This window comes from Mustela nigripes, chromosome 12 (genome assembly GCF_022355385.1).
Source record: "Mustela nigripes isolate SB6536 chromosome 12, MUSNIG.SB6536, whole genome shotgun sequence".
NCBI classification, from domain to species: Eukaryota; Metazoa; Chordata; class Mammalia; order Carnivora; family Mustelidae; genus Mustela; species Mustela nigripes.
Window position 1 is genome coordinate 97031 of NC_081568.1, and position 18771 is coordinate 115801.

The following is an 18771-nucleotide window of genomic DNA, read 5'->3' on the forward strand; positions in this document are numbered from 1 at the left end:
CTGCTCCCCTGAAATAACAGGAGGGTTCTCACATCCACTGCCACCCTAAGGTGCTGGGCGTGCGGGCCGCCAGCAGCCAGACTACCTGGCTGCGTCTCCGCCCCGTTCTAGATGCTTCCCACACACAGTCACGCGGCTAGACGTGAACAGCCCCCCCAGAAGGGGCACCCTGGCCAGCAAGGCTGTCCCCTGTTCTCCAGTACCCAGATCAACCTCCCCTGGATCTTGCTGCCTAAACCCCCCGGAAACTGCACACCCAAGAAAGTGGTGTGCAGTGATTTCTGAGAGCTCGGGTTTTCCCGCAACACGAGGGGGCCCTTGGCCCGTGGTGTAGTCACTCCCCAGAGGCCTGGCCACAGGAGTCAGTGGGGACCACCTCCACCTGTCCTGAGAACAGGGACTTCCCCGACACGGACTCCTAGCCCACTCCCTGGGCCCCACCAGAGTTGCTGGGAGGTGCGCGCGCACTTGTGTTCTAGGATCAGAACGGCAAACACGGAACCGATCACTTCGGGGCCAGAACGTTTTTTACCCCCAGAAGCACTGGGATGCCAGGCCAGGGGGCCATGCCGCAGGCTCCTCTGGGCCTAGAGCCGGGGGCAGGCCCGCCTTGAGAGCCCCCAGCCTTGCGGAGAACACTCTGGTCTCTGCTGCCCTGACCTTGTCTGCACTGGCCCCAAGTGCTTCTTGCAAACCTGCGTGTCCATGAGTCCGAGGGCACCTTGCAGGGAGCGAGGCCTTCCCAGGGCCTCCCAGACAAGGACCCTGTGCTGTGCACGCCCAGGGCGCCGGGTGTCCGTGAGTAACGACCTCCTTCCTTTCACAGCTCTGACGTGTGGGGAAGAGGCTCAGCCCCTCCAGGGAGAATCTCCGGCACAGGGACCACAGGAGCCTCCACCCGGACCTGTGCCCGAGGTCTGGAAAGGAGGCACTCCTGCTGGGGGCTCCTGACGTACCCCTACTCCAGCCGCCGGCCACACAGGCAGCGCGCCACGGGCCCCGCCCGCCCGGGCGCCACCTCCAGCAGTCTACACAGCTCCTCCACCCCAGCTCTGGGGCCCAGAGGCCCGGGCGGCTCCAACCTCCACACCCGGAGCTTCCCCCGTGCTCTGAAGGCTGCTGTGAGATTGGGGTGGAACCCTGGCTCCCAGGGGTGGTCCAGGCAGACTCGGGGTGTCTCAGAGCAGGGCGAACCCTCGGGGAACACGTCTCACGGTCCTTCCAGGCAACGCAGGCCCATGGGCAGTGGTTCCCCCAGAGCGGCACCCGCTGTGGTATGTCCCAGGTGCAGGGATGCCTCTGAGGGAATCTCTCAGGTTTTTTGTTTTTAACAAGGCCTGTGTAGATAGTGGGAACCGGTCACCACCTGTGGGCCGGGACCCCGGTTGGGGCAAGGGCACAGCTGCCGGGCCTGAGGTCTGGGGTGTGGACAGTGCCCCAAGAGGACCACCCCTCGCCAAATGGAGGCACAGAGTAGTGACATGCAGGGAAAGCCCAGGTACACGCCAGACCCTGAGTGAGGTTCCTGCTGGGAGGTCTTCCCCACGAACCCTGTCCCCCAGGTGGCAGCCTTGGTGATTTCCAGCTGCTGTAAGCCGGTTTCTTTGTTTCTCTGCTCCAGTGCTGCCTCGTTCCAAACTTTAAGAACATAAATAAATGTCTTTCTAAGACATGGTCTCGATTCTCTTACTTGGTTCTGTCGTATCTGGGGATGTCACCGGCAGGCCTCACCCAGGGAGCCTGACTCCCGTGACTTTGAGGCGACGCGGCCCTGGTCAGAGGGGCCTTCATCTGGGGTCTCCCAGGTCCGTGCTCAGGCCTGTGCAGCCCACGGCAACTCCCAACCACAGGCCGTCCCTGCAGTGGGCGGGAGCGGCCCTTGTCAGGGGCCTAGGGGCCCTGAGCCGTGCCCTCGGACAGCTCTGTTTTCAGCAGTTAAGCACAAGGACAGGCTGGCCACTGTCCACGCCTCCACGGCCAGAGCCCAAGAAGCACCCACGACCAAAATAGCCGTCAGGTGACCAGAGGGCCTGCTTACCGCCTTCTGCCCAAAGGCAAAGCGCTCACAGCAGCTGCAGCTAAAAATAAGCAGGAAGGGCTTCCATCTTCTGGAGAACCCCAAGGGGAGAGCTCGGCCTCGCTTCCGGGCCCCCACGGGCCGGCACAATGAGATCGCTCCGCTTCATTTCTGCCAAGGCCCTGGTGTCTCACCCCCAGGTGGCCCAGCAGAGCCTGGACGGTGTGGCCCACAACCTCTACCCTCTCCTCTTCAAAGCCAGCTACTTGCTGGAGCAGGCGGCGCTGATCCGCGTCCTGCTGGAGCGCTGGCCCCTGGAGGAGTTCCGGCTGAGTGCGCTGCTGGGGCCGGGCTCGGAAGCCGCGGAGGACCTGCGGGACCGCACCTGCAGGGCCTGCCTGGAGGCCTGTGTGCAAGGCCTCGCAGACCACGTGCTCCGGGCTGGGGGGCCCCGGCGCCTGCGCGTGGCTGACCTCACAGGCGTCCGAGACGTGCAGGTGCAGCGGTGCCCGTGTGGGAGGGCGCTGGGCAGGTGGGGCCGCACCGAGCTGCTGGCCAGGACATGCTGCCAGCTGCAGGGGGAGGCCCCCGCGGCCCAGCGCCCCATCCAGGTCGTCGCCGATCTCTTTGTCACCGATGGAAACTTCGAGGTGGTGGTGCAGGCCCTGAGGCCAGCGGGCTCTGCCCCACTGCGTGTGCACTGCGTGTCCTTCCGGGCGGACAGCCTGGGCCCCAGCCAGCTCTTGCAGGTGCTGCGTCTGGCCGGGCCGGGGGAGTTGCACCGGCTGGAGGTGGTGCACAACGTGCGGTTACACGCCGGCCACGTGCAGGAGCTGCTGGCCGAGGTGCGCTTCCCCCAGCTGGCCTCGCTCACCCTGCCGGCCAGGGCCTTCGATGCGCCCCCTGCCGGCACCCGCAGCCCCCATGGCGAGGACCCCCTCCTTTCCTCCATCGCCTGGGAGCTCAGCCAGATGAGCCAGCTCATGGAGCTGAGCGTGGCCTTCTCCACGCTGACTGGGAAGATCCCGAAACTGCTCGGGTAGGTCGCACGATGGCCCAGAGGGCCGGGCCGGGCCAGGGCAGGGGTGGAGGGGAGGGGGGGTGCCCGTCTCCCAGCCTCGTGGCGCAGGTCTGCCGACAGGGGGCCCCCAGGGGCCAAGCCGAAGACACGTGAGGGATCATGGGGGGGGACCCGGCTGCCTACAAGGCCACGGGGTCCCCATTATCCTCTGCCTTCCCCCCGGGAGGGCCTAGGGCGGCAGGAGACCCCAGGCAGCGGGGCTGTGGGTAGCCCAGTGGGGAGCTGAGGAGGACTGGTTTCTGTTGGTGAACAGACGGGAGCACTGCTAATTAGAGAAGCAGACGGTGCGGGAGTGACTATTCGTGTTCTTGTGACAGATCCTCCTGACGCTGGGCGCACAGCGACAAGTCCGTCGAGAGCCCGCTCAGCTTGGTCTGCTGGCGGTGGGCTCCCTGAGGGCTGGGTGGGCTGCGAGGGGGAGGCAATCAGCTTCCAAGTTCAGCGTGTGGCCGTTGGCGGGTAGGGCGTTCTCACAGCTGAGCCGAAAACCAGAGACCCCGGGGTAGAAGCCCCAGCCTGTTCTTGAGACAGACCTGACCTGCTTCTGTGGACCGTGTCGGTGTGCAGCCAGTCAGCGGGTTCACCCGCGTGAGGGGAGGACCCCACACAGGGGTGGGAGCACCAGCGGGACCAGGGGGCCGGGGAGGGCTGGGGGACCAGGGAAGGCTGACCCCGCTCTGACGTCACAGCCCCGAAGCGGCCACAGACAAAGGAGTGAGCCTGATTCTCACTGGCACTTTATTTACGGACACTAAAAATGGAATTTCGTGTTATTTCCACACGCCACAAGTATCATCCTTCTTTTGATTGTTCTACCGTTTAAAGATGTAAAAACCATTTTACTGTCAAGGCTGAGTCAGACCAAGCAGCCATGGATTTGGCCGTGGGGCGGCAGTCGGCTGGCCCTTGGGAGAGAATTCATCTCAGTTCCTCCCAGAGGTCCTCGCCGGGACTGCCCCTCACTCGTGCTGTTTTCTGCCCTGCCCTAGGCCCCTGCGGACGCCGCTGAGGACTCTGGACCTGGCCAACTGCTCCCTGAACCACACAGACATGGCCTTCTTGGCAGACTGTGCCCATGCCACATGCCTGGAGGTGCTGGACCTCAGCGGCCACAACCTGTTCAGCCTGTTCCCTTCCACCTTCTCCAGGCTGCTGAGCCGGGCGGCCCGGACGCTGAGGGTGCTCACCGTGGAGGAGTGCGGCATCGAAGACCGGCACGTGGGCATGCTGATCCTGGCCCTGAGCCCTTGCCACGAGCTCCGTGAGCTCCGCTTCCTGGGGAACCTGCTGTCGGCCCGGGCCCTGAGGCGCCTCTTCGTGGCTCTCTGCGAGCTGGGCAGGCTCCGGACTGTCGAGTTCCCGGTGCCCAAAGACTGCTACCCCGAGGGCACGGCCTACCCCCAGGACGAGCTGGCCATGTCCAAGTTCGACCAGCAGAAGTATGATGCGATCGCCGAGGATCTCCGTGCGGTGCTGCTTAGAGCCGGCCGGGGTGACGTCCAGGTCTGCACGCCTCTCTTCGGAAGTTTCGACCCAGACATCCAAGAGACAAGCAACGAGCTTGGAGCTTTTTTGCTGCGAGCTTTCAAAGCTGCTCTAGAAAACTTCTCCAGAGCCCTGGAGCAAATGCAGTAGGCCCTCGAGCAGACCAGGGGGGTGTGGTTCGACCGGACAGGAGCCTGGACGTCCTGAGTCAGCAGGCTTGGGCATCCGCGCCCCTGGCCACCTCCAGCTGAAGCATCTCTGAGGGACACCTGCACGTGGCATCAGTTAGGCGCTGCATGGGCCGGTGCCCTGGCTCCAGAAGAGTGGACGAGGCCATGTTGGTGACGGACCAGAGGTTGGTTCTGGACTGCACAGGAGGGAGGAAGGGGAGGCCAGACGTCCGGCCAGGGCCAAAAGAACGTGGGAACTGTCACAGAACTCAGCACTCCCTGTGCCACGTCCGGGTTCTCTGCCGTGCTGACTCGGGCTTGTGCACTCACAGACCCCTGCCTGGCGTGGAATATGCGATTTGTCATTACGTGCTTGAGCCTGAGGACACAGAAGGCTTCCCAGAAGGCCTCTGTCCCTGCAAGAAAGCCCCACCGGTGATGACACATCCCTACCCGTTTCCTGCCTCCCTTTGGACCCTGACCCCAGAAGACCCTCTGCTCAGGCGGAAGAGAACTCCTCTGTGCAGCTGAATCCAGGCGTGTAAGGTTTACTGACAACATTTGGACTTGGTTTCTACCTGGATCTGATTCCTGCAAGGGCCCAGTGTTAGGATCATTAGATACCAATAAAACAGTGGTGTGCCTTCTTCACACGTGGCTTTCATTTTAATGCAGTTCCGGATTTTTAAAGTACCCAAGAGTATGAAAGTGAAACATTTTCTTAAGACAGAGGCTAGTGCTTGAGGGGCCCAACCTCCTCACACTAGAACCCCCAAGTTCTTGATGTGGTTTTGAAACCTGTGTGAGCAGGCCCCGCCCTCCGTCCGGCTCCGGGCCCTGCTCTAGGCAAGTCCCCACCCAGGTAACCCCACGCTGCCCCTGACAGGTATGTCCCATGCCTTTCTTCCCACAACCAAGTGGGGTTGCCCAAGGCACAGGCTCCCGCAGTGGCAGAGTGACAGGTGTCTGCTTGCCTCACTGAAGGCAGCAACGTTCCTCCTACGTCTCAGGAAAGGATGCCCAGAAAGTGGACGGGGAAAGAGATGACTTTGTCTCTGTGCCCCTCAGATCTGCTTTCTGGGCCACCGCTCGGACCGCGCTCTTGCCCTCCGCCGTCCTGCTGGCAAAGTCTCTGAACCCTATTACAGGCACGTGGAGTTTGCGAGAAGCTCTGACAAGAGAGTAGAGTGGGCACAGGGCAAAGTTTTGCGATGATTTGGATCTAATTCTAGAGTGGAGTCATTTCAACTGCTCACGTCTGTGCCCAGCAGGGTGGGCCCCTAACGGGTGCGTGGCTGAGCCGGGCAGCCGTGGCGAAGGGCTGGGGGCGCTGCAGGGACTGGGGCAGCAGGTGGGCACGTCGGTGGGAGGGGGCACTCCAGTCCCACGACCCCTGCGAGAGGATTCTGGAAGATGCACAGGGTCCTCTCTCGGCCCCGCATGCCTTTCCCTCCGCTGATTTTCTCGTTGAAGATTTTACTGATTTATTTGGGAGCGAGCGAGCATAACAGGGGCAGAGGAACAAGACTTTCTGCCAAGAGCTCCCCAGGGGGCTCGATCCCAGGACCCTGAGATCATGAACTGAACCAAAGTCAGAGCCACGCAGGTATCCCGTTCTCTGCTGATTTCGCTGCACATTCTCCCCATGGGGCCTGCGGGGGTGATATGTGAGAGGCTGACTCACTCGGCTTTGTGAAGAATGGGCAAGTGCCTACCTTTGATCAGTTTGGGCTAAAATGGAGATAATCTAAGTAAAAACATTTTAATTTTATAAAGAGTAAAGTAAATTGCACACGGAGGTGGCACTATTGCTTTTAAATTCAGGAATTTTTTATTACAGATCATTGCTGATAAATAGTATATGTTGACTAAATACAGACACAAGCCAAATCCCAAACATGTCCCAGGTGCCGACAGGCTACAAGCAGCACTTTCTCTGCGGCGGGTGGGAGAGATGCTCACGCCCGCAGAAAACCTTGGTAACGTTTCTATTTTCTGTCGTCCTTAGGCAGTGGCAGCCACTACCTGACGTCTATTTATAATTCTAGGAGAGAGAGAAGTCACTGGAGGAGAAAACAGAATTTATTTAGGGAGTGACAAAAACAGACCGGAAACTGCTTACAGGAAGGGTCGATACTGTATCTGACTTTCTCCAACAGTCGTACCTACAGCAAAGGCAGGAGGGTGTGCGATTCTGTTCAGCCTCATACAACGGCACAGCTTCCAAAAAGTCCTCCGGGAACCTGCATCCTCAGAGGCTGAAGAGGGCCAAGGAGGAGACCCGGCGCCCCGCGCAGACCGGGCAAGAGAGGACGCAGTTCCTGTGCCAAGGCGGCCGCAGGCGCCCGTGCCAGGAGGAGGCAGCACGGCGGCTCCGGGGGCCTCAGGGCGTCGCCGACGGCGCATGGGGCTCCGGCCAGTCCCCCAGGATGGCGGCCTCAACCCGCTGTCGCTTCCTCAGCTCGGCGCTCAGCTCCCAGTACCTGAGATACAGCCACATGAGTCTGCCGTTCCGACGCCGGCTGGTGTTCCAGACGGCGCCACAGTGGGTGTCATGCTGGAATATGTCAGTCAGGCCGGCCGCCACCTGCAGCTCTGCGGCGACCGGGTCCGTGGACGCTCGGACCAGTAAGTTCTTCTCGATTTCCAGCCGCCTGCCGCGGGGGAGGACCAGGCTGCAGTAGATGTTCTGTCTTTCCGTGAGAGCGTCCTCGAACTCCTTCAGCACAAGCCTGGCCCTCCTCTGCCAGTCGCCCTCCTTCTCCAGGAAGCTCAGATACGCACTTCTCAGAGGCTGCAACTGTCTCTTTTCTTGCATGACCTGAGCCCGCTCTTGTTCCAGAAGCTTCCTTTCTTCTACCAACTTGCGCCCCTGAGAGATAAGTGCTTCTCGGTAACTAGTCGTTCTGTTTTGTTCCTTCTCGAGTTCCAAAGACAAGTGAGCCACGGCGCGCCGGTTTTCTGAGATCACGGCGTGGTACTTGGCTTCGAGATCCCGCTGGAAAGCGGCTGTTCTCTGACGGTACGCTTCTCTTTCTTTTTCTATTTCTTTCTGGGACTCCCTGGACCAAATCCAACCTGACGGGAATAAATTGGGGAAGAAAACACACTTAATGGAAAAGTCAGAGGTGAGGTTTTGTGATCCTGATTTTGAAAAAATATAAAGCAGCTAAAAACAGCATTTCAATAAAATCTTAAGCCCTGAAAGGTACGAATAACATTTTGTAGGAAACCATGTATTAAACAAATTTCTTAGCTGAAAACCAGATAAGCGCTCCCAGAGGACAGCAGGGCTGCTGGCATTTCCCCTTCCAGACTCATCTTCTACGGCTGAAATAATCCAGCACCGCTTTCTTCTGCTCTCAAACTCACCTGCTCTGGCCACAGTGCCCACGTCCTTGGGCCAAGGACTAAAGGGCCACTGGCAGTCGGCTGGTGATTACAGAACTGAGTGATTGCAAAGCGCATGTCGACCTGCTGGCTCCTCCCGCTTCCAGTCTGACAAGGGCACATAAAATCCGGGGAGGAGATGTTCGAGCTCCAGACACGGTCAGGCTCCCGATCCGCAAACCAGGGACACCCGAGTCTCGGAAACGTGGGACGGACTGAGGAGCAGCTGCGCCTCTGTCCTCTGCTACACGGAGAAGTCCAGTGCCGGGGAGGCTCCTTTTCCCTCCCCAACGCTCCAGGTGGAGTCCTAGCCATCCAGGAGTCCCCCGGGAGCCGCCCTCCGAGGCGTATCTGCGTGTGCCTGAAGGTCCTTCCCACTTGCGTGCCGGGACCGCCCCAACTCCGTAAGCTAAGACAAACGCATCCCTTCGGCAACGGAACACAGCGTCTAGTCCTACGGGTAACGGTGACTCGAAAGCGTCTCCAACTCCTTCCCTCACCGAAGCGCACAGACAGGGAACGGGCCACGCAGGCAGCTGTCGCACTAGCACTTGCTAAGCACTGAGAGGTCTGTGAGAAGCGGAGGAGAGAAGAACGAATTTGGTCTGGGTGCGGTCGGTGGGGTTCACGAAAGAGGGAAATGGGAACCAGTCTGGCAAAACAAGCAGCAGCTGGTAGGAAAGGTCCCTCCTGGCAGAAGGAATAGGGACAGGAGTGGACATCATGGGTCCTGAGTAGACTGCTTCCTGGACTCGGCGCAGGGCTTCCAGCAAGGAGCGGGGGCACGTTCTGGAAGTGAGCAGGTGCGGAACAGCAGAAGTCCTCATCGGCTCTGGGAGGAAGTGGACAGTCAGAGGTTGGGGGCAGGGGCCGGCAGGGGCAGAGGAGGCCACCCCCACTGTAACCCAGGGATGATCTAAAGGAGGTGCCACGCCGACACATGGAACACGTGGCGACCGATACAGGACACACAGAGCTGCACGCCAGACCACACAGCCCAGGCTGTGTTTACGGGAAGTCCACCGTATCAGGAAGGCCTCCAGGAAGAGGTGGGACACACACAGGGGAGATTACCACGGGACCCTTCCTCTTGGTGTCTGGGGACCAGAGGCTGACTGGGGGGCCTGGGCTTCCATCCCCACCTGGGAGTGAGGCCTCAACACCACCCTTCCCTGCCAGAGCCCCAGCCACGAAGCTAGTCGCAGAATGTCCCAATAAAGGTCAGTCTCATAACATAATGCCCCAAACACAGAGATTTCAGTCGAAGATCACTCGTCATAGAAAGATCACAAACAGAAGTTAAAAAGATAATCAGTAGATGCCAATACTGAGGGAACAGAGATGTTAGTGTTACCTAACAAAGAGTTTATTTTTTTTTTCTTAAAGATTTTATTATTTGAGAGAGAGAAGGAGAGAGAGAGAGAGTGAGGCGGGGAGGGTCAGAGGGAGCAGCAGACTCTCCGCTGAGCAGACTCAGGACTCCAGGATCATGACCGGAGCCAAGGGCAGTCGCCCAACCAACTGAGCCACCCAGGCACCCGATAAAGAGTGAAAAGCAGACGTGATAACACAAAGCCTGAGCACAGAAGGAGGAGATACAAAAACAAGCAAATGGAAGGTTTGAACTGAAAAATCCAGTAACTGACGTAGAAAAGGTGATGCCGAGGTTAGCGTGGAGATGAGCGAACCCTGCGGAAGGGCTGGAGTAACAACCCCGCGTGAGCAGACCTAACCCCTGGGCGGGCGACGGGCTCAGTAGTTCCACAACATGTAACAAGGGTTATATGCCATGGAGATCATATTTTATTTTTATTTTTTTATTAAGTTTCTTTTTAATTTATTCATTTGACAGAGAGAGAGAGATCACAAGTAGGCAGAGACGGGCAGAGAGAGGGAGGAAGCAGGCTCCCCGCGGAGCAGAGAGCCCCGATGTGGGCCTCAATCCCAGGACCCTGAGATCAAGATCTGAGCCTAAGGCAGAGGCTTAACCCGCTGAGCCACCCAGGCGCTCCTGAAGATTCGTTTTAAAGATTTATTTATTTATATTAGAGAGAAAGGAGCGAGACCAAGCGCATGGGAGTGGGAGAGGGGCAGAGGGTGACAATCTCCCAGGAGACTCCTTGCTGAGCGCAAAGCCAAAGATGGGGCAGGACCCCACAACCCATGAGATCATGCACGACCTAAGCTCCCCACCCCCACAAAGTGGAGATTATTCCAAAAACGTAAGACTGGTTCAACAGTCAAAAGTCAATCGACATATGTATAGTCTGAAGAAGAAAAATGACACAATCCCGTCAACAGATACAGAAAAATGTGTGATGAAATTCAGCACCCACAGGGGAAAAAACTCTAAGAACACGGAGGTGAGCTTCCGTGCCTCCAAAGAACAGCTATGAAAACCCACGGCTACCACCACCCTTAATGGTGAAGACGGAATGTCCCTCGACGGGAACTTCTCAGTGGAGGCCTGGAGGCGGGAGCCGGTGCAAGTAACGGACGAGGAAACAGAAGGCCCACAGCCCAGAGAGGAAGAAAGAAGACCCAGTCCCATGTTACACTGAGAAAAAAAAAAGCCGAAAACCAAAAACCTCAAAATGGATCATGGACTTACGTGTAAAACATAAAACTCAACTTTCAAGAAACAACGTGGGACAGAGCGTTCAGGGTCTAGGGCGAGGCCAAACGCTCTCAGGAGGAAAAGCATGACCCATGAAAGAAAAAACCAAGACTGGACTTCATCAAAATTAAAACCTTTGCTCTGTGAAAGCCTCCATTTAGAGAATAAAACAAAACAAAACGAAACGAACAAAAACAATCTACAGAGTGGAAGAAGACACTGGCAAACTAGATAGCCAAAAAAATACTAGAATCTAATAAAATTCTCTCAAAACTCAACCCAAAACCACAAAGCAGTTAGGCAATGGCCGGAAGACAGGCACAGACCCGCCGCGGAGGAGGCGGTACCAAGAGCAAACGGGAACGTGGAAGACGGCCTACGCCAGCCGCGCTCAGGGAAATGGAACAGAAACCAGAATGGGCCTAATTCCGAGACTACAGCGAGCTCGTACGGAGCGGACGAGGCTGCAAAAGGGTCCCAGCACTCGGGAAAGCGTTTTGGCCCGTTCTTACGAAGCTAAACACCGACTCCCATGGAGGCTGAGAAGAGCGGGTGCTTTTCACGATTCCGTGATGTGCACAGTGCCTGCTCCTAAGTCAGAGACGGGGCAGATGCAAACCCAGCCGCACGGGTCGGGCCACCTAGGAGCTCAGCAGCCCTACCCTCGGCTGCCCCGAGGCCTGTGGCCAGGGTGGGGAACTGGGAGGCTTAACAGGACTAACAATGACTAATTGGTCGGGAGGCTGGGATAGGCCCTGGGGCGACTCCCACGTTCCATTTGTTTCCAGACTATCTTTTATAGCCTTTCCTCACAACCTTGACTTTTGAAGTTCTTGCCTTCTTGGACTTCTAAAATGTGGCTTTCTGTCCCTGAGAAGAATCAGTGAATATTTTGTATCGTCTTCTTGGTTGTCTTGCTTAGCTAGCATGATCACAGAAACTTGAATCCTTGCGTTCTTGTAAGGATTCTCCAAAAACGTTTTACTACACAGTTTAGAAATTACATTGCCAAGTGGCACCTGGATGGCTCTTGGCTTTGGCTCGGGTCATGATCCTGAAGTTGTGAGATCAAGCCCTGCCTCAGGCTCCGCACTCACTGGCCAGTCTGCTTGAGATTCTCTCTCTCCCTCGGCCCCTCCCCACATGTCACCCCTCCAGTAAATAAGTAAATAAACAAACAAATTATAGTGCCAAACATGGGCGTAAGCCAGCCTCCCGGCCCAGCCGCCAGTAAACGCGGATAAACCAACAGCTGATAAACGCTCTCCTCCCCAGCCTTCACCGCCTCTACGGGCAGTCTGCTGACCTGAGAAATCCAAGCACATGAAAAAAGTCTCCATAAAAGTATTGCTGCAAACTGAGGGCAGCTGGGCTTTTCTTCCATCCACTTACTCAGTTTCTCACACTCTTTGGGGCACCCAAAACTGTGGGATAAGACAAAACATAAAACCAATTCCTGGACGTCAGAAAACTATCAGGAAGTGGACAATGAAAGCTCAGGGCTGGAATAACTGTAACTGACCCGAAACTGGTGACGCCCCCACAGTGGTCTGCAGACCGGAGAGAAGCTGGCCAGGCTGAGCAGAGGTTTTAAGACAGACTCCCTACACGTGAAACAGAGGACCAAACTGGTTTGTTGACACCTATTTTATTCTTCCCTGTCGGTCCCGATGAGGACGACGGAACCCAGCCCCCTCCAGAGTGGGAAGTCTGGAATGGAGCCGGGGCCAGTCACGAAAGCCCACCCCAGCAAGCCCCTGGTTTTGTTTAGCGCTCACAGTGCTTCAGTGGACGGGGACACTGAGGCTCAAGGGATTAAGTAATTTGCTTCAGACTCACCACACGGGATAACACTAGGACGTACACTTGCATCTGTCAGGGTCCAAAGCCCAAGGTCTTTGGGATCCACAGTTCCAGCCCCCCCTCCAAATGCAAATGTGAGGAAAACCATGACTTACGAAAAGCAGCCAATCCCAGCATTGGAACCAACAGGGCATAATTCCATCTGCTTCCATCGCCCCCGTCAGCCCTGGAATTAGGTCGGATATTCCAATTTGGGGGGTCATTTAAGTTATTCATGGAGATGTACCTTGAAGTAAATAATAAGACCATTAACCACATAACACGGTAGGACACATCTGTCACAACTGTTACCGTGTACTTGGCTCAGGTCTGCCCACGAGCTGCGTAGCACTGAGCCTTCCAGGATGAAAGAGGAAAACACAAGGCCTTGGACAGTACCGGGGTACAGTGGCGGGAGAGAGAGGTCTCAAGTGAACCACGAGGCCCGTGAGGGAAGCTCTCTGCGACACAGAGCTTCGCAGCGCGGCTGGACCCAGGACACGTCAGCAGGAAGGTGTGAAAGCAGACCGTGGCCGCTTCAGGAAGTGATGACCACGAGGCCACGGAGAGGTGTGTGGCCGGGGTGGGGACAGTGCTGGGAAGGCTCTCATGCCTCCTGGCTCGGGGGGCATTTTCACCGTAAGGACCAATGTTTCTGCTTGAAGCTCTGCTGCCTCTCAGTAACCGGGCTGGGGTCTCAGGCTAACACGGACTTACCGACTTACTAAGAACCCACACTAGGTCGGACACTTCCGCAAAACAGAGCGAGGAGACGTTCAACTCACTCCCACGTGACCGCGACGAACACACAGATTAGGAAAGAAAGGATCGAGGCTTATGTAACAAAAAAGGAACCCAATTCCATCCTGAAAAACTTTGAGTTTTCTTCTTTTTCCGCTAAGATTTTTTATTGATGTATTTCCTTATTTGACAGCGATCACAGGCAGGCAGAGAGAGAGAGGAGCAGGCTCCCCGCTGCCAGGACCCCGGGATCATGACCTGAGCGAAGGCAGAGGCTGTAACCCCCTGAGCCACAGACGCCCCTAAGAGGGTTTTCAACAAAGACTTAACACCTGACAAGATAGAACTAACAGGCAGCACAGAAATGCCAAATACGGCGACTCTGCACGGGAACCCGAGATCGGGCAGGACACAGCGCACGACCCCCCACCCGGTCCGCGCAGGCTCGGCCGCGATCCCTGCGGGCGCACGAGGTCCGCCTTCGGGGCCCAGGGCCTGAGCGAACGCGGAGTCCGGCGAGGGCAACCCGACCCTAAGTAAGACGGAGACCCTGACTCCACCTCAAAGGGAATGAAAGGGAAAGGGGGCGCCTGGAGGGCTCGCGGGCGAGCTCGGCCCTCAGCTCAGGCCACGGTCCGGTCCTGCGACGCAGCCCGGGGCGGGGCGGGGGCTGCTCGGGGCGCCCCCGCGGCGCTCCTTCCGTCGGAGCCGGGAGAAGCCGGGGAAGCAGGAGCGCACGGGCCCGGCCGTGCAGGGTCCTCGCGACGCAGAGCCAAACACGGGCCGGAGGACGGTCCACCCCCACCCCGCCCCACGGCAGAGGCCGGGCGCGCGCCCCACGCGGCCCCGGCCCGCCCCCGGCCCGGCCTCTCCCAGAGCCGCCCCCAGCCCCCGCGGCCCCTCCACACGGCCCGGCGCCCTGACCTGCCCCGCCCCCGACCCACCGCGGGGCTCTCCCGACCCCGAACTGCACCCACTGCCCCCGACTTCTCCCTGGGCCGCCGACCTGCTCCGCCCCCAGACCCACCCCGGCCCCTCCCGAGCACCGCCCGGCCCGCCACCTACCCCGGGCGGGGAGCGCCCGACCCGCTCAGCGCCACCGTCCGCGGTTCCTGTGCGCAGGCGCAATGCCCCCGCCCGCCCTCCGGCCCGCGGTCGCGGCGTGGTGCGCAGGCGCAGTGTCCCCTCGTCCCCGCCCGGGCGCGGCTAGGTGCGCAGGCGCAGTCGGCGCGGGGGCCGGTGGGAGCGCGCGCTGCGGGACGGACATGTCGGGGGCCCGGGCGGTGTCTCGGCTGCTGGGCGCCCGGCGCCTGGCACTGTGCAGGGCGGTGAGTTAGCGCCGCGGGGCGGCGGGCGCGGGGCCGAGGTGCCCGGGGCAGGGCGGAGCCCGAGGGCCGAAGCGGTCGCCGAGTGCCCCGGGCCCCGGCACGGCCTGAGGCGGGTCTGCGGGCCGGCGCGGGGGTCGGCGGGAGGGGCCCGGCCCGAGGGCGGCCGGACGTTTTCGGAGGCCCGCGGGGCTGCGTCGCCGGGAAGGTCGCGACCGCGCCTGCCGCCCCGGGGCCGCTTCCCCCGCCTGAGGTCCGGGGGCTCCGGGGTTAGCGTCGCCCGCCCGAGCCTTCCGCGCGCGGGGAGGCCTGTAGGTCAAGGTCACCGGGACGCGCAGCGGCCGCGCGTGCCCGGGCCTCGGGCTCCGGAAGCGCCCTCGGACCTGGGGCGGGTCGGCGGGCGGCGCGTGGACGGCGCGGGCGGGGCCCGGCTCGGGGTGTGGCGGGGCCGCGCCGGGGCGAGCGCGCGGGGAGCCGGCTTCGCGCGGGCGCGCTGGGGACGCGGGGCGCTGGGGACGCGGGCGCGCTGGGGACGCGGGGCGCTGGGGACGCGGGTGCGCTGGGGACGCGGGTGCGCTGGGGACCGCGGGGCGCGCTGGGGACCGCGCGCTCCGGGGCTGGGGCCCGGGTCACGCGCTCAGAGCCCGCCCCGCGGGGCTGCGGCGGCGCAGGGGACGCGGAGCGCTTGGTCTCGGGGGATGCGGGGCGGAGGCCGCCGGCGCTGCGGGCCGGGCTGCCGCGGGTGCGCGGGGCTGTGCCGGCTGCGCCCTGAGCGGGGTCGCCCGTCCCGGCCCGTCGTGCTCTCGGGATCGCGCGGAGGGCGCCGGCGGGCGGGCCGTGGAGGCCGCGGGGCTCCCTGCTCGGAGCGGCGCCTGCCGGGCGCGGTGCAGTCGAGCCGCCCGGCCTGGCTGCAGCCCCGGCTCGTCGCCCGCCCGGCTCGTCGCCCTTCCCGTGGGCTGCGGCGGCTTCGTTTCCACGCGGTCCTGCTCGGGCCGCCGTTGGCTGCGGCCGCTCCCTTCACGGCCAGCGCCCGCATCTGCGCCGCAGCCCTTGGCGCGGGGACGTGTGTCCCTGAGGGCAAGACCGACCGCAGGACGGAGTCCCCCGGGGCCTGCGGGAAGCCGGTCTCGGGCGTCGAAAGTCTTTCTCTTTCTTTCTTTTTCTTTCTTAAATTGTTGAAAGTTCACTTGTTTATTTATCTGACAGATCGCGAGTCGGCAGAGCGGCGGGGGGTGGGCCGGGCGACGCGGGGCTCCATGCGGGACCCCGGGATCCTGACCTGAGCCCAAGGCAGAGGCTTAACCCGCTGAGCCTCCCGGGCGCCCCGAAAGTCTTCCTCGTGGTGCGGAGAGCTTTTCCCGGCCCAGCCGGTCCGCTCCGTGGCCGTGAGGATGGGCAGGAGAGAGACCGCGGGCTGACCGCCGACGGACCACCGACTGACCGCGGGCTGACCACCGACTGACCGCGGGCTGACCGCCGACTGACCACGGGCTGACCACCGACTGACCGCGGGCTGACCGCCGACTGACCACGGGCTGACCACCGACTGACCGCGGGCTGACCACAGACTGACCGCGGGCTGACCGCCGACGGACCGCGGGCTGACCGCCGGCTGACCGCCGACGGACCGCGGGCTGACCACCGACTGACCGCGGGCTGAACGCCGACGGACCGCCGTGCCCCGGCAGGACTCGCTGAAGACAGTTTGAACAAAATCCAGGGGGATTTCTCTTCATCTCATGTAGTTCAAGTCGGTTTCCGCGTCGCTGCATTCGGCGCTGTTGCCCGCGGCCGCCTTTGCAGAGCGCCTTTGCCTTCCTTGGACTTGTGGTTGCCCAGGGCAGAGCGCCGCAGCCAGCGCAGGGGAGAAGCGCAGCGGGTTACGCTGCGGGTGAGATTTCTCAGGCTCTGGAAATCCAGAGAGCGGGTCCCGAGTGAGTCCGTTTCTTTTCTTTGAACGTACTGTTCTGACTTGCTTGAATTGTGTCTAGGATTCCACATTTAGGCCTTGGCCGTAACCTTCATTTTGCTTCTGGGTAAGTCTACTGCAGTGGCGGTCCCTTCTGCATTCTGTGAGCTTTTCCTGGTTTGCTTGAAAAATCGCGGCGTGCTGTTGATACGGGATCAGGTTATGCATCTGAGTTTGGAGTCGCAGGGATTTTTCCAAAGGCTCCTTATCTGGGGGATGTACAACCCCGGTGCCCGCCGGGGAGACCTGAGTCCAGACCCTGGGTAGACTCCCTTTCCTGTGGGCTTGGAGGATTCTGGGAGATGACCCGTGAAACCCTCGTGTGATGCCCTTCCGAGCCCCAGCCTGCAGCCCGCAGCCTGTGCGTGCTCATCTTGGGAACGGTGTTTTAAGTGTCCCTGTTTTACAGACTTTTATTTTTTTGATAAAAAGAATTACACTTAGTTGTGTGCGTGTCGGGGGGAGTCGAGAAGGAGTCCAGAAGGCTAAAGGAGTAAGACCCGTCGCCTTCCGCAGACTTGTTCCCCGGTGGAGGCAGCTCTGTTAGTGGCTCCTGGTGTTTACCTCCATTTGTTCTAGCAAACACGCAGGTGTACTTTTGTCCATTTCGGACATAGACTTCTGTCCTAGACGTAAGGCACACTGTACCTAAAATGAGGATTCAGGTCACGCAAACCAGCTTCCCACATCCTCCGTCCTTCCAGTGTGGTCAGGCAACCACTTTCAGGCCCTTTACGGGCTGCTTTTCTGACTGTAGAGATGAGTTTCTTGTTCGGGATTGCAGGTGTATGTTACTAGATGACGACACCCCACCTTGCTGGACTCCACACTTTTCACTTTTTTCTTCCCTCACTGTCTCATTGATTCACCTGTGCTTTCCTGCTTTTCTACCCCTGAGGGACAGTTCTTACTCGTCGCTGTGTTGTCCTGTTTGATAGTTTTACTTCAGAAAATGTTAATAAGTGGCACAGAAAGAGTTTAACGACAAATTGGGTTAATATTGCACTCTCGAAATGGTAAAATTGCTCCTCAAATCTGATTCAGATGAAAAGCTAGTACTCTGTTTTCCACAGAGAGATGGTATGATAATTTGTTAAAGATTTCATTGTAGTAACTGCCAGTGTTTCAGCTAGCCACGTGTGTGTGTGTGTCTGTCTGTCCTTACTCAGCGTGAACATTCTAGAAAGAAGAAATCCTTAGAGAATCTCACCATTGCTGTTTATTTTATAGTTCAGCTGAAGCGGGGAAGTTTAATGGTAGAACAAAATGGGGTCGATTAGGAAAACCTGTATGTAAGAGATGCTTTACAGGATAACACCTCCTTCCGTGCTGGTTATCGTCATGGGATTTGATACATACGAGTATTCTCAGTTTTCGGAATTAAGATGGTACGGGTGGCCGTAAAGGTCTGGAAACAGACAAGTGTAATAGTTGACTGATGCTCCCCACAAAGGTTCAGTGATTGTGCTGTTCCTGACTAGCAGGCTGTGCAGAAGTGCACCGAGCGACGTGCCCAGGAGTGCTGTGTCCCTCAGTCCTTGTCCATCCGCCTCCAGCACATGGCCTGGGCGATTGGTGTGTCTCGTGTTTCCCCGAGTGAATCCTTGAAACATCATCAAGGAAGAAGGGAATGTTGTCCTTGTCTCCAGACTGTGCCATCACGTGTATATGTATTTAAGTTTTATCTGTTGTAAGTCTCACAAACGTGTTTGCTTTTCATATTGTACCAAGAAAAACACAATACTACAAATGAGAGAATGGAAGGACAAAAATTGATTTATTTTGCCTTTAAATTCCGTACCACATTTTACTGGAAATGAAGTGATTTTTAATCTGTTGATAAAAGACTCTAAATGACGCTCGGGATGTTTCACAAGTTTGGTTTTATAGATTTGAACTCACAACAGGACTTACGTACAGTGATTTCAATCCATCAGGCACTCCGGAGTACAGTGTGGAAGTTACAGGAAGACTTCTTGATAGTCCAAGAGGATAAAAGACCTTTTTCAAGGGGCGCCTGGGTGGCTTAGTCAGTTAAGCCTCTGACTCTTGGTTTCAGCTTGGGTCCTGGTCTCAGGGTCCTGGGATCAAGCCCCCCATGAGGCTCCGCACTCGTGCACACTCTCTCCCTCTC

At 58.9% G+C, this 18771-nt stretch overlaps 4 protein-coding genes across 11 annotated transcripts in view; 3 read left to right on the forward strand and 1 right to left on the reverse strand.

The window, feature by feature from the left end:
- The window catches only part of PLEKHG4B (pleckstrin homology and RhoGEF domain containing G4B), a 78735-nt gene extending 77065 nt beyond the window's left edge, over window positions 1-1670 (forward strand). For all 5 annotated transcript variants that reach the window (XM_059416777.1, XM_059416780.1, XM_059416779.1 and 2 more), the window contains one exon: window positions 827-1670. In XM_059416777.1, the coding sequence (XP_059272760.1) occupies window positions 827-832 (6 nt within the window). In that variant the 3' untranslated portion in view covers window positions 833-1670. The remainder of the gene's footprint in view (window positions 1-826) is intronic.
- A 373-nt stretch (window positions 1671-2043) lies between these two features.
- On the forward strand, window positions 2044-5325 carry LRRC14B (leucine rich repeat containing 14B). Its single transcript, XM_059416453.1, has 2 exons — window positions 2044-3056; window positions 4088-5325. Exons 1-2 carry the CDS (start codon window positions 2167-2169, stop codon window positions 4731-4733), a joined length of 1536 nt encoding a protein of 511 aa, XP_059272436.1. The 5' UTR covers window positions 2044-2166; the 3' UTR covers window positions 4734-5325.
- A 1492-nt stretch (window positions 5326-6817) lies between these two features.
- CCDC127 (coiled-coil domain containing 127) lies at window positions 6818-14511 on the reverse strand. Of its 3 annotated transcripts, none has more exons than XM_059416786.1 (3): window positions 14409-14511; window positions 12719-12849; window positions 6818-7831 (listed from the first exon to the last, which is right to left on the reverse strand). In XM_059416786.1, the coding sequence occupies exons 2-3, from the start codon at window positions 12837-12839 to the stop codon at window positions 7137-7139; spliced, it is 816 nt and encodes a 271-aa protein (XP_059272769.1). In that variant the 5' UTR covers window positions 12840-12849; window positions 14409-14511; the 3' UTR covers window positions 6818-7136. The 3 variants fall into 3 exon arrangements, with proteins under 3 accessions (XP_059272769.1, XP_059272770.1, XP_059272772.1); XM_059416787.1 differs by lacking the exon at window positions 14409-14511 and adding an exon at window positions 14288-14369; XM_059416789.1 differs by lacking the exon at window positions 14409-14511 and adding an exon at window positions 13320-14155.
- Window positions 14512-14560: 49 nt separating this feature from the next.
- SDHA (succinate dehydrogenase complex flavoprotein subunit A) overlaps window positions 14561-18771 on the forward strand; it is a 28100-nt gene continuing 23889 nt past the window's right edge. For both annotated transcript variants that reach the window (XM_059416784.1, XM_059416785.1), the window contains exon 1: window positions 14561-14671. In XM_059416784.1, the coding sequence (XP_059272767.1) occupies window positions 14609-14671 (63 nt within the window). In that variant the 5' untranslated portion in view covers window positions 14561-14608. The remainder of the gene's footprint in view (window positions 14672-18771) is intronic.